General features: G+C 41.2%; 1 protein-coding gene across 1 annotated transcript in view; it reads right to left on the bottom strand.

Moving 5' to 3' along the window:
- Positions 1-2,725: 2,725 nt before the first annotated feature.
- Positions 2,726-12,387, bottom strand: part of CDH4 (cadherin 4) — a gene marked incomplete at its 5' end in the record, with an annotated part of 1,039,205 nt that continues 1,029,543 nt past the window's right edge. Inside the window, 3 exons of the mRNA XM_081323640.1 lie at positions 2,726-3,154; positions 8,667-8,831; positions 9,679-9,818. Coding sequence (XP_081179766.1) covers positions 2,948-3,154; positions 8,667-8,831; positions 9,679-9,818 — 512 coding nt within the window. The 3' untranslated portion in view covers positions 2,726-2,947. The remainder of the gene's footprint in view (positions 3,155-8,666; positions 8,832-9,678; positions 9,819-12,387) is intronic.

A 12,387-nucleotide genomic window follows, 5' to 3' on the forward strand; every position in this document is an offset into this window, starting at 1 on the left:
AAGAAGACCAATTCTTGGCTGGATGGGGGGAGGGGGAGAAGAATCTTTTCTCCGTTTGCATCCATTAAGGTGGTGTGAGACTGTTGCGTCTGAATGTACGATTCCAAATTCTTGTACAAAAAACTTTCCCAACATTTTCCTTAGGAAACCTTGACCTGACAAAGCCAAAGCCTGCGCCAACAATTAGCTATATGCAAAATAGGCGAACGATCACTAACTGAGACCTCAAAAATCTACCTGAGGTTGTACATCCCATATCAAACATTTCTGAGGATCAAAGAGACCATCTTTTTCTGAATTACAGTCACTTATCTCATGCTTTTATTTATTTTCTAGCTCCTTTCCCAGCTGTGGGCAAGGGAATCTACGAAGCGGTGCAACATTATTTGTCTTAGGCCTACTTTGCTGATTAATTTTTGATGCAATAGTTTTTACAAAGTGATTTTGCCTGTTGCTTTTATATCGGAAACCATCTGTTCAGATCTGATTAGATCTGATGTTTGCCATAGTCTGGAAACATTACTTTAGCTGTGTTGCGTTCAGGAACAACGTTCATTGCATGAGAAAAATCTACTGGACGTAATTTTATTACGAATGCAAAAAATAATTAATATTGAACTGGGATTGAGCTGACTTTCCAAGCTGGTTAACAGATTGTTTGAAATGGTCATGATTTTATAAGAAGCAATGGGCAATTCAAAAAGTGAAGATTCTTACAGAATATTATGATATTCACGGCTTAAGTCAAACACATGTAAACATTTCTAAAGTGAATCCTGACTTGAATTACACTTTGGGAAATATGGACACTTTGAAAATCAAGTATCAAACAATAATTTTGTTCTTGTTTTACAAGGAAGTACCCCATTAAGAAATGGTCAGATAAATCCAGCTATTTGATTAGTCTTTATATGCTATTGATTTGCATGTGCTTTTCAGTTGAAATCATTTGTTTTTCTTCCCTAATATCAGAGGGTGATAGACAAATTTACTTCAATAACCGTTGTCTGCTGTTTCATAGCACGGAAATTCACATATTGATTCACGCTAGAGGCCTATCTAGTTTGATTTATTTAAAAAAAAATCAAAAGAAGAAAAAAAAAATCCTTCCAAGAATAAATATTGTAACAGCAGTAAGATAATGTTCTTTGTTAACTTTTTTTTTCTACTGATGCAATGGCATTCAAAGTATTTTAAGAACTATTGGTCCCACAAGCTAGTCCTTGGCATTGTGTTATTTTTTTCCCCCCCAATTCATTTTATAACTCTTCAAAATAAGGCAGCTCAAATATTTGGCCAAATTCTCTGGCCTTCAACTATCCATTAATATAATAAGGGAGTTAGATTTGTTTGTTTGTGTTTTGCCATGCTCATTTTCTGTGGTGCAATAGGAAGGTGACTTTTGTGGCCAAAAAGAAAAGAGTCTACAAAACTGATGCTCTATGCAGGGGTAGGCAACCTTGGCTCTTTTATAACTCGTGAACTTCAACTCCCAGAATTCCTGATGTTGAAGTCCACAAGTCATAAAAGAGCCAAGGTTGCCTACCTCTGCTCTATGTTAACACAACCTAGGAGGGAAAACACCAACTGGGACCCACATTATAACATTCAGAGAGTCATATGTGGCCAAAATAAATTGTGCTGCCTTCCTCCACATTTTAATCTCCGGTGACCAAGCTGGCTAACCTGAAATCACTTCTCCAGATGCTTACAGTTCTGTACATCAAATGATTCCACCAGATTTCCACATCCTACTCATTGCAACAAACATCGATTAGCAATACATAACTCCACCATGGACTCAGCAGAAGAAAAAAAGTCTTTTTTTGTTGTTTTTTTCTGTTTTGTTTTTGGAAAAAAGAATGAAAAGGAAATTGAAAAGAAAGACAAAAGTTACACTTTGGTCTTCGGATCATTTACTGTAAAGTTTAGGTAAGAGCGTCACCTTGTATTTCGCCAAGGCTTTCCAATGCTATAATTCTATGCAGCTACATCACGTGTGGCCAAGTCACAAGAGAAAACCCAATTCAGTATTTTGCATCAGATAAACAATGAATGATATATACAACAGGTTGACTGAGTTCACCATTTTTTTAGGCCAAAAAGATTTCTAAGTTTGGTTTCCTCTCTTGTATATATTAACATCGCGTTTCTTTTGTTATTCCCCACCCACAAACAATTCTCCTGGTGTTTTTTTTCCTTTTAGAATAAAGCCCCAAAAGATAAAACCATACCATTGTTCCTGGTGTTTTGTTTTGTTAATTCCTTAATTCCTTCCAAGCTAGAACTGGCTTAGGGTTACAGAGTGTGGTGTCCAAGACACGGTGGAAACGTAAATTGTTTGTTTCTTTTTGAACACTCCTGAGATTGAGGGAATCTGATACATGTACCAAAAGGCACTTTCAAATATATATATCTATATATATATTTTAAAAACAGTGCTTCTGTTCTAAGAAATTCAAGTTAAGACAGAGTGCCTTTCACTCCCTTTAGTCATAAAGTGGTTAAAACAAGCAAGATCCCTGCTGACACATGAGGGAAGGGGAACAATTAAAATAATAAAAAAAGGCAGCAGAGACACGTGTTCATGCTAGACAGCTCAATGTTCTTAAAAAAGAAGAAGAAGAAAAAGAAGAAGAAAGGGGGAAAGAAAGAAAGAAAGAAACAACCAACAGCAAAAGAAACGTTCTAAGTCACCACTAAAAAGAATACAGTCGGCCGAAGGTATTAATTAAAAAAGCTGCCTCTTTGAACAGATCTTGATTCCTCTTCTGCTTTCGCTCTCTCTCTTTTTTTTGTTTTTTTGTGTTTTGTTTAATTTGTTTTTGTTTTACTCCTTTCTTCTTTCTTCTTTCATCCACCTTGGATTGCACTCTTTCTCTCCATCCTCTTCTTCTAAATGCTTATATCTTTCCTCTTTTTGCAAAGCAAGAAAAGTGAGGTCATTTTAATCATCCTCGCCACCCCCATACATGTCCGCCAGTTTCTTGAACCTGGGTCCCCAGTCATTAAGGTAGTCGTAATCTTGGTCTCCAGAGCTTGAGGAGTTAAGGGAGCTTACCGATCCCGCCGTTGAACCGCTTCCTTCATAGTCAAAGACGAGAAGGGAGTCATAGGGAGGGGCTGTTGGGTCATTGTCAGCTGCTCTGAGGCCCTGGAATATTTAAGAAGATGAGGCTGTAAAAAAAGGTTACTTGTGAGGAATACCTACTGAACACAATGAGGCTTATTTTGCTTATGAGGAGCTTATTAGGAGCTGTGGTGGTGCAGTGGTTAGAATGCCGTACTGCAGGCTACTTCTGCTGACTGCCAGCTGCCTGCAGTTTGGCAGTTCGAGTCTCACTGAGCTCAAGGTTGACTCAGCCTTCCATCCTTCCGAGGTCGGTAAAATGAGGACCCAGATTGTTGGGGGCTACAGGCTGGCTCTGTAAACTGCTTAGAGAGGGCTGCAAAAAGCATGGCAAAGCGGTATATAAGTCTAAGTGCTATTGCTATTTCTGGCTAAGCATACGGCACTAACAATCAAACTGCATTTTTCTGAAATTTCTATTCAAGTAAAGCTGCAAACTATATATATATATATATATAGAATTAGACCTGCGACAAAGACTGAAGCTCGTTTAATGAAGGGTGAATTTATCTGATTTCAGGAACTTCTTTTTGATCTCTCTCTCTCATCTATTTTTGGATTCACAGGTGCAACCACGATTGTAATGTATAAGATTCTGCAATAAATTTGTTTTTAAAAAATCCCAGAAAAAAGATTAACTCTTTGTTTACAAGCGAGTGGCGCTAAGAATTAGTGTGTATAGGAGATTGTTGGTGGAAACAGTGGCATCTGTTGACGAGGGGGGGGAATCAAAAAAGTCAAGATGGAGGTCACAATAATGTGATTAAATGGTACATAAAATGCTCGACTCTGTGATTGTGACTGCCCTGCCTCACAGATCTCTCTGGCATAAAATATGAAAACACCCATTCTATTTCATACTGGTTGCTCTTTAGAAGGCCAGATCCTGAAGTTGAAACTCAAATACTTTGGCCACCTAATGAGAAGGAAGGACTCACTGGAGAAGAGCCTAATGCTGGCAAAGGTTGAGGGCAAGAGAAGAAGGGGACGACAGAGAAGGAGGTGGCTGGATGGAGTCACTGAAGCAGGAGGCGTGAGCTTCAATGGACTCCAGAAGATGGTAGAGGACAGGAAGGCCTGGAGGAACGTTGTCCATGGGGTCGCGATGGGTCGGACATGACTTTGCAACTAACAACAACAACTAAGTTAGAGTTGGGCAAAACTTTGGTGACCTGGAGCTGCACCTAACATTTCACAGGGGAAAAAAATTGCAATGGTTGAGACACACTGGTACAAAATAGGTTGGGTGACATCATGCATGTGGGAAATGCCAGGAGTTTTATATTGGGAAAGAGGAAATTTGGAACTGTAATGCTTATTTTTAAGACTTACAGCCAGTTCTCATGTGTTTCATATCTTAGTTTGGTAGGGAGCCATGCAAACAAAATGATTTTGTTTTGGCAATTTTGGGCAATCCTAGAGGCAGTGTTCCTAGGGTGGTCCATGTAACACCTAGGTGCAGTTTGCTTCCAATTGCAGGTGTTGATTATCACCTTTAAAAAGGAGCACAGTGGCTCACGTGTTTAGGTTGCTCAGTAGGAGGTTAGCAAGTCTGCGTTCGAGATCTGAGTGCAGCTGTGGGGAGGGGTGAGCTCCTGACCTTCCTTCCAGCTCCTTCTGAGGATGTGTAAGGAGCCCTCCTGGGCGTCTCCTGGGCAACAGTGATGTCGCCAGATCATCCTTTCATCCCGGAAATATTGCACTGCACCGTTCTGTTCCAGCCTACGACTGGCCCTGTTTGTGTGTCAGGGACAACCCCTTTTTCCTTTTTACAGTCAATAGGCTGGAAAAACCCAACCCAAATTTATTTATTTACAGTTCAAACAAAAAAGCAACAGAATATTTCCTTCACTAAATGAATCAAAATATCAAACAAAAGTCAACAAACAAGAGTTATCAGTATCAAGAACAGACCAGGATTCCCTTAGAATGTCTCCAAACAGTTGCCTTCAGCAACCAGCCCCGCCCACACCTTCCCCTTTTATTATCAGTCCCAAGGTGTGGCTTCTCACTGCCTTCTCCTCCTCTCACTGAGTTGCCTCATTGATTTTCTCTGCTCTGCTCTGCTGGATTGCCTTCTGCTTCTAGCATCTCTGAAGAGATTCAGCTGTGACTCCTCTGAGTCCGACACCTCCTCCTCACACAGCTGAGCCTCATGAGGCACATGAATGGAGGGGCCAGGCCGAGAGTCCTGCAGTGCATCAGAGCCTCCCTCTGACACCAAAGGCTCTCCAAACCCCTCCTCCTCCTCCTCAGATTCATCAGACTCAGCTGCTGGGAGCACAGGCTGACACTGAATCACAACATGCACTGCTTCCAACTCAGGTGCAATGCGATGCGATCATCTGTGAAGCCCTTCATTGCATGGGAACAGAACACCCGAGGAACTGTCTCATCTCAGTGACCTTGATCCAGGTGTTAAGACCTGGCATGGCCAATTTGTGTGGGGGTTTAAGAGTATGATGCCGCCCTGGACTGTCAGGTGGACTGAGGACCGTCCTGCTCCCTTGTTAACCTCATAGCCTTTGGATTTTTAATCTGATTTATTTTTACTTATTGGTTTTAATCTGCCTTTAAATTCTGCATCTAAGCTATGCTTTTCCTGTGTATTTATATGGTTTTATTATGCTGTTGTAAACTGCCTAGGGACACTTAAATGAGATGGGTGAGGTAGAAATTTAATATAGGTAGATTTGGAGCTCAGTTGTGGTGGTAAGTTGAGGCTTTCCTACAATTAAGTAGATCAATAAAAATTAAGAGCCGCCTGCTTCCTTCGAACGGCCCTTGTACCATTCTGAGCCAAGATATGCAAAGGCTGTTTTCCTTTCACTGAGCACCCATGTTCCTTATGACTTTTCATGCATGTGTTTGCATGAAAAGGATAGCTCTGCCTGGCAAGGATTATAGAAACAGACAGGGAGAAGATGGATCAGACTGAACGTTAGCGAAGTGTGCAGGATGGTGTTTGCAGGAGAGACCAGAGCAGGGGAACGTTTAAATGATGAAAAACAGTGAGGCTGGAAAGGAAAAATGTCCAGAGCAGGAAATAGATACAATAGCAAAATTAAATTGCTCTCACTTTTTGGAACTGACTTATGAAATGGATCACATTTTCACCTCTGAAGAAATAACACATCGATTGGTTTGCAAACATGCTCTCTTTCTTTTTAATAGCAAAAGGATCAAGGAGGCAAATTAAAGAAAAATATTAAATGCAGTTACAAGAACCCTAGAGGGAATTGGGGGTTTTTCTGGAGTGGCTTGGGGAAAAAAAACCAACAGTCATGGAGTCATGGAAATTTCTGTAACCAAGAATGTGTTGTAAAGTGGATTTGGTCTACATTATTGTGGCTTGGTGTTCATGGAGCTATTGGTACTTTTTATTGTTGTTTTTATATTTAAAGGATGAGGATATAACCTAGGGCAGGGGTATTGGACTTGTGGCCTTGTGGACTTCAACTCCCAGAATTCCTGAGCCAGCCAGGCTGAGGGAAAAGAGAGAGGTTTCCAAGCTGAGCCATGCTGGCTCAGGAATTCTGGGAGTTGAAGTCCACGAGTCATAAAAGAGCCAAGGTTGCCTACCCCTGACCTAGGGGGAACAGAGAGAGAGTTATGAAGGTTGACTTTATTGAAACCCTCCACTGAAATGACCACCTATTCTATCTTATATATTTATCAGAGTCCTGTTCCTTCCTTTCCTGGCAATATTTACCTTCTCTTTTTATCTCCAACCATGTCCATCCATGTGCAGAATAACACTTCCAACCGTTCATTTTTAATGGCTGTTGAGAGTTACTACAGGACTGGAAAAAAAGTGACTTATGATCTGTCTTTGAGGGCACAACCATCCTGTCTGGCTCAAGGTTGACTCAGCCTGCCACTGTTCCGAAGTCAGTAAAATGAGGATCCAGATTGTTGGGGGCCATATGCTGACTTGGTAAACCCCTTAGAGAAGCTGTAAAGCGCTATGAAGCAGTACATTAAGTCTAAGCGCTATTACTATAAATCTAACAAATAAGTACATTCTTCTCTATACATTTATCCGAGGCTACCTGACGGCAGACCCTTTCAGTGGTAGTCTATGTCTGAAATGCTCTTCCTAGTGAGGTATTCCTGGCTATCCATTTTATTGTCTTTCGGGCATCAGACAAACATCCTTTTATCCTCCCACACATTATAAGCATTGTAATCAACTTGTTGATTTTTAGTATCTGCTGTTCAGGATCCTTTTCTACTTCTTTTCGGCTGTTGCCATTACGGTTCTACTACTGATTTAATGTTATGTGATTGAACGTTTGCGCTGTTGTATATTTTCATTGTTTTAGAATTTACAGCCTCTTGTAAAGCTGCCCTGGGATCGATTGGGTTTTGAAGGCGGCCCAAACGTTCAAAAAAATAAAAAAAAGTAAAAATGCACAATGGAACAAGGCAGGAACAGATAAAATAATCTCTCTGTTTTTGTTTTTTTTTAAAAAAAATACTGCGCTGCAGGTTTGACATGCCTCTGATGAGTGAACCATGGGAATCGGCCGTAATGTGCACCTGTTTCAATATAACGAACACATTCCCCAAGATGGAGGATTACACGCCTTAGAGCACTGCACTAATCAGGTTTATTATATTTACCAACTGCGGAAGAGCAACTAAATTTTCTCATACGGTCCATTGCGGAAACGCTTTGAATCCTGTATCCGATGGCTACCCTTGCCCCTGGTTCACTGCTTCACAGAAGCAACCGGTTTGTCTCTTGGGTAGCCACTACGTATTTATTGCTTTTATAGTTTCAATTTACTGCTGTTAAATGTCGGTTCCATAGGTTCTTTATGCTTGATTTGCCTTGGGCAATCTGTCGGAAGGGCGGGCTGTAATGTTTTGTGAATACAATAGCAAATAAAGAAAGCGAGGGATGGCGCTTCGGTTGTGGGAGCTAAGCAGATGAGATTGCTAACGCTCTCGATGGCTTGAATTCAAAGCATCTTCAGGGATGCTCAGACACCAAATATGAACAACAAGGGTTTTCAACTTTGGATGGAGTAGGAATACTGGTAAATGAGCTTACTAATGCTGTTTTTATATTAACTCCCTGGCAAGAGTTTTTCAGTGCGCTCCAGCCCCAGTTTAGCCCTGGGATTTTTCATCCAAATCCTAAGCAGATCTTCTTAGCTTGTTTGAAATCAGTCAAGATTAGTTAGAGGCCACCATCTGGTTTGACTATCCTGCCAACTAGATGCTAGATTATAATAAATGTACACTTCAACTTTTGAAACAAGACAATGCTAATATACTTGGCAGGTGTGGTTTCTCTCAAAAGCACCCTTCAGCAATACTCTTCTTGGAACATGTTCCAAGACATCCATCCATCCATTGATCCATACACCCACCCATTGATCCATCCATCCATCCATCCATCCATCCATCCATCCATCCATCCATCCATCCCTGTCTGTATTCTCTACATGCTAATTGCTGTCACCAACTCTTGGTGACCAATTAACCCTACAGCAGCAGAAATCTACAGAAATCTGCAGGAACATACCTCATTAATAAAGTCCCCAATGTCTCCAGGGTGGGGGATGACAGGCCGTATTGGATATTGTGGCTCAGCACCGACAGGTCTTTCATCCACTCTCCTGACTCCGTTCGTTTTGTTTAAAACATGATCCATATTCTCTGGCTGCTGAAGTTGGCTTAAATCATAATCCTATCACGAATACAGAAGGAAAAGAGTGAAGCTGCCGCAGATTTTCACTGAAGATTATCCAGTACCTTTGTGCCATTGGGAGAGCTAAATAACATGATTGACTTAAGTTTAAGGGAAATCAAAGCAGAGCTTTTAACTCTTATGGCATCTATATTGCTACTTAATTCAACATATATGCTATGCTATTGATCTTTGGCTGGATGGTGCAAGGAGATTTACAAGGCAGAAAGATGCAAACGCGTACTCTTGACTAATCACTTATTCGGTTCACATTCTGGAGACATCTCAATGTGGGTTTGGAGTATTAGTGATGCTCTATTCAATGACCATCTTACGGCCTCTGCTGCTCAGTGATCTTTCCACAATCTAATTTGTAATTGATTTGGAAGAGAGAGACACACACACACTGATTCAAACGAATTATGGATTGGCATGTCAGATGGTGGTAGATCACAACAGAAACAAAGAGTCCAAGCTGTGATCAATGACATTAAAGTTTCCCCAAAGTCCGTATTATGCCGTATTATTATATTTTCCAAAATAGAGACCTTTTTGTGCGATATAAATTTTCTAGATTTACATTGAGCTTTAATATTAGTGTTTCTTCTGGTGACAGATGAATACGGTACTGAGTTTTTAATAGCACTCACTTTTCAGTCATATTTGAGCTGCAACTCCTGAAAATTCCCATCGATTTCTCAACCGTTTAATAGAAATTTTAGAGTAGGGCTATATCCAGCTCAAGTCTCCTAACTGCGGTTCAGATATACAATCTCAGATCTTTTGCATTATTTTGATTCCAACCTGAACTGTAACTGATTTCTCACAAAGATGGAGTGATCCTCACCTGATCTTCTTCTCCACCACCTTCTTCATCATATTTAAGAATGTTGTCCCGGACATCATCTTCGGGATCAATGAGTAGCTGCTTAGTGTGACGTTCCTTCTCCCTCCGTTTCATCCATACCACAAAAAGCAGAACCATAGCTAGAAAAAAACAATTGAATGATAGCAACCATAGCTGAATGTCACAATCTCCTATTTCTTAAGGACAATCAATCCTAGCCAAGAAAAGTGCAGTCAATAATACCCCATCTTTTCTTCATGAATGGGGGTTTATACTTTGTGTTGGCCTGTGATCTCCAAAACTGACCACAAATAGGAGAAATAAATAGAAGCTAGCCACCATATTGTGAGAACACAAGTGAGCCCCTGAACTCACTTGTAGCCTCACATTGCAATGAACAAAGACATGCTTTTAATTTCACAGCTACTATGATTGTTGGCTGAGCAGGGACAAAAATAGCCAGAGAACTGATTAAAGTCTGGGAAAAGAGGCCCCTTGTCAATCAGTAGGAGTGCTGACTTACCACCAGCTTATCAGGTGCTTGGGAGTCAAGGGCAGACAGCACAAGGAAACAACAACTAATAATTTAGTATCAGCCATCAACACCCTTGTTAACAACTAAAAGCCACACATAACCAGGAACAATATGAATACAATGCATAAAACAGCCCAGTGCACATTTTTGGAGAGAGAGGGAGAGAAGTTCCTTGAAGATGGGCTCCAGCACAAGCCCCAAAGCTTGGAAGAATAAACCTTGCATCCTGGTGACCAACTCAGATTGGATTTTGCAACAGTATCCTTTGACACACATTATATGTGCCTTCATGTCTATGGAGATTCTCAGTCATCCAGATCATAGTTATCCCAAAGGTGCTTTTTCATGAGGCAACTGGACTTCCTTGTTTTTAATTTGAAGATGTTTCACTTCTCATCCAAGAAGCTTCTTCAGTTCTGACTGGATGGTGGGGAATGGAAGGATTTATACTCCTGCAAACAGCTGTTCATTTGCATTCTTTTAACGAGCCGTTAAAGCTACCTGGAGGCTTATCTGTGTCTTTCATGCCATTCTTTAAAAGAATGCAAATGAACAGCTGTCTGCCAGGAGTATAAATCCTTCCATTCCCCACCATCCAGTCAGAGCTGAAGAAACTTCTTGGATGAGAAGCGAAACGTCTTCAAAGAAAAACAAGAAAGCCCAGTTGCCTCCTGAAAAAGCATCCTTGGGATATATTTGCCTTTGTTCACAGGAGACATAGATGCTACCTGTTATGTTGCTACTGTTCATTTTTTAAATTAAACTGGAGGCATTGAGAACATCAGAAATCATTCCATCCTCTGAACCTTCCATACTGTCAAAGTACAAACTTCAACTAAATGCAGTGAGAAGGAGTTATATGACGAAATACAGTTTGAAACTGGGATAAGCGCAGGTGGTTCTCAACTAGTTTAGTTTAATGAAGAGAAGGACGAGGGGTGACATGATAGCCGTGTTCCAATATCTCAGGGGCTGCCCCAAAGGAGAGGGAGTCAAGCTATTCTCCAAAGAGCCTGAAGGCAGGCCAAGAAGCAACGGATGGAAACTAATCAAGGAGAGAAGCAACCTAGAACTAAGGAGAAACTTCCTAATAGTTAGAACAATTAGCCAGTGGAACAACTTGCCTCCAGAAGCGGTGAATGCTCCAACACTGGAAGTTTTTAAGAAGAGACTGAATGGCCATTTGTCTGAAATGGCATAGAGTTTCCTGCCTGAGCAGGGGGTTGGATTAGATGACCTCCAAGGTCCCTTCCAACTTTATTATTATTATTAACTTATGACAGGTAGTGTAGTGATTATTCAAAGTTCTGACGGACCTACCAGACAGGTAATGTAAGACTCAGATTTGAGGTTCCAATGGTTTGGTCACCCACACAGTCATATGTTTGCAATTTTGGGCACATGAGAGCCGGTCCAGTCATTTATGGCCTGTTTGCAGCCTGCCACAGTCTTGTGACTGTGTTTTATGACCGTTTTGCTGAAAACCCCCAGCATTTTCTTCTGTTTTTTTGGCAAAACCGTGCCTCTAGCGAACCATTGGTTCACTTAATGACCATGACATTCAGTTAACAACCTTGGATTCACTTAACAATTCGGGTGATTCACTTAATGGCTGTGTGAGAAAAGCTTGTAAAATTAGGTTAGTTTTACAACTGTCACAAGTTATGACCTTGATGGACAGGCTTTATTATGATCACAACTTGAGGACTACCTGCAGTTTTTTATTATCAGAGAAGTATCTATGTCAGTGTAGGGATGCGGTGGCTTAGTGGGTTAGGACGCTGAGCTTGTTGATCAGAAGGTCGGCAGTTTGGCGGGTCGAATCCCAAGTGCCCCGCAACAGAGTGAGCGCCTGTTACTCGTCCCAGCTTCTGCCAACCTAGCAGTTCGAAAGCACGTAAAAATGCAAGTAGAAAAATAGGGACCACTACGGTGGGAAGGTAACAGCGTTCCGTGTGCCTTTGGCATCTAGTCATGCTGGCCACATGACCACGGAGACATCCTCGGACAAGCGCTGGCTCTTCAGCTTTGAAACAGAGATGAGCACCGGCCCCTAGAGTCGGAAACGACTAGCACACATGTGCGGGGGAACCTTTACCTTTACCTTTTTATCTATGTCAGTAAATAATGGAAAAATCTAGATGTTAGATATACGGGTCTCCAAACTTAGCAAC

The sequence above is a fragment of the Vipera berus genome (assembly GCF_964194415.1).
Source record: "Vipera berus genome assembly, chromosome: 3".
Taxonomy (NCBI): domain Eukaryota; kingdom Metazoa; phylum Chordata; class Lepidosauria; order Squamata; family Viperidae; genus Vipera; species Vipera berus.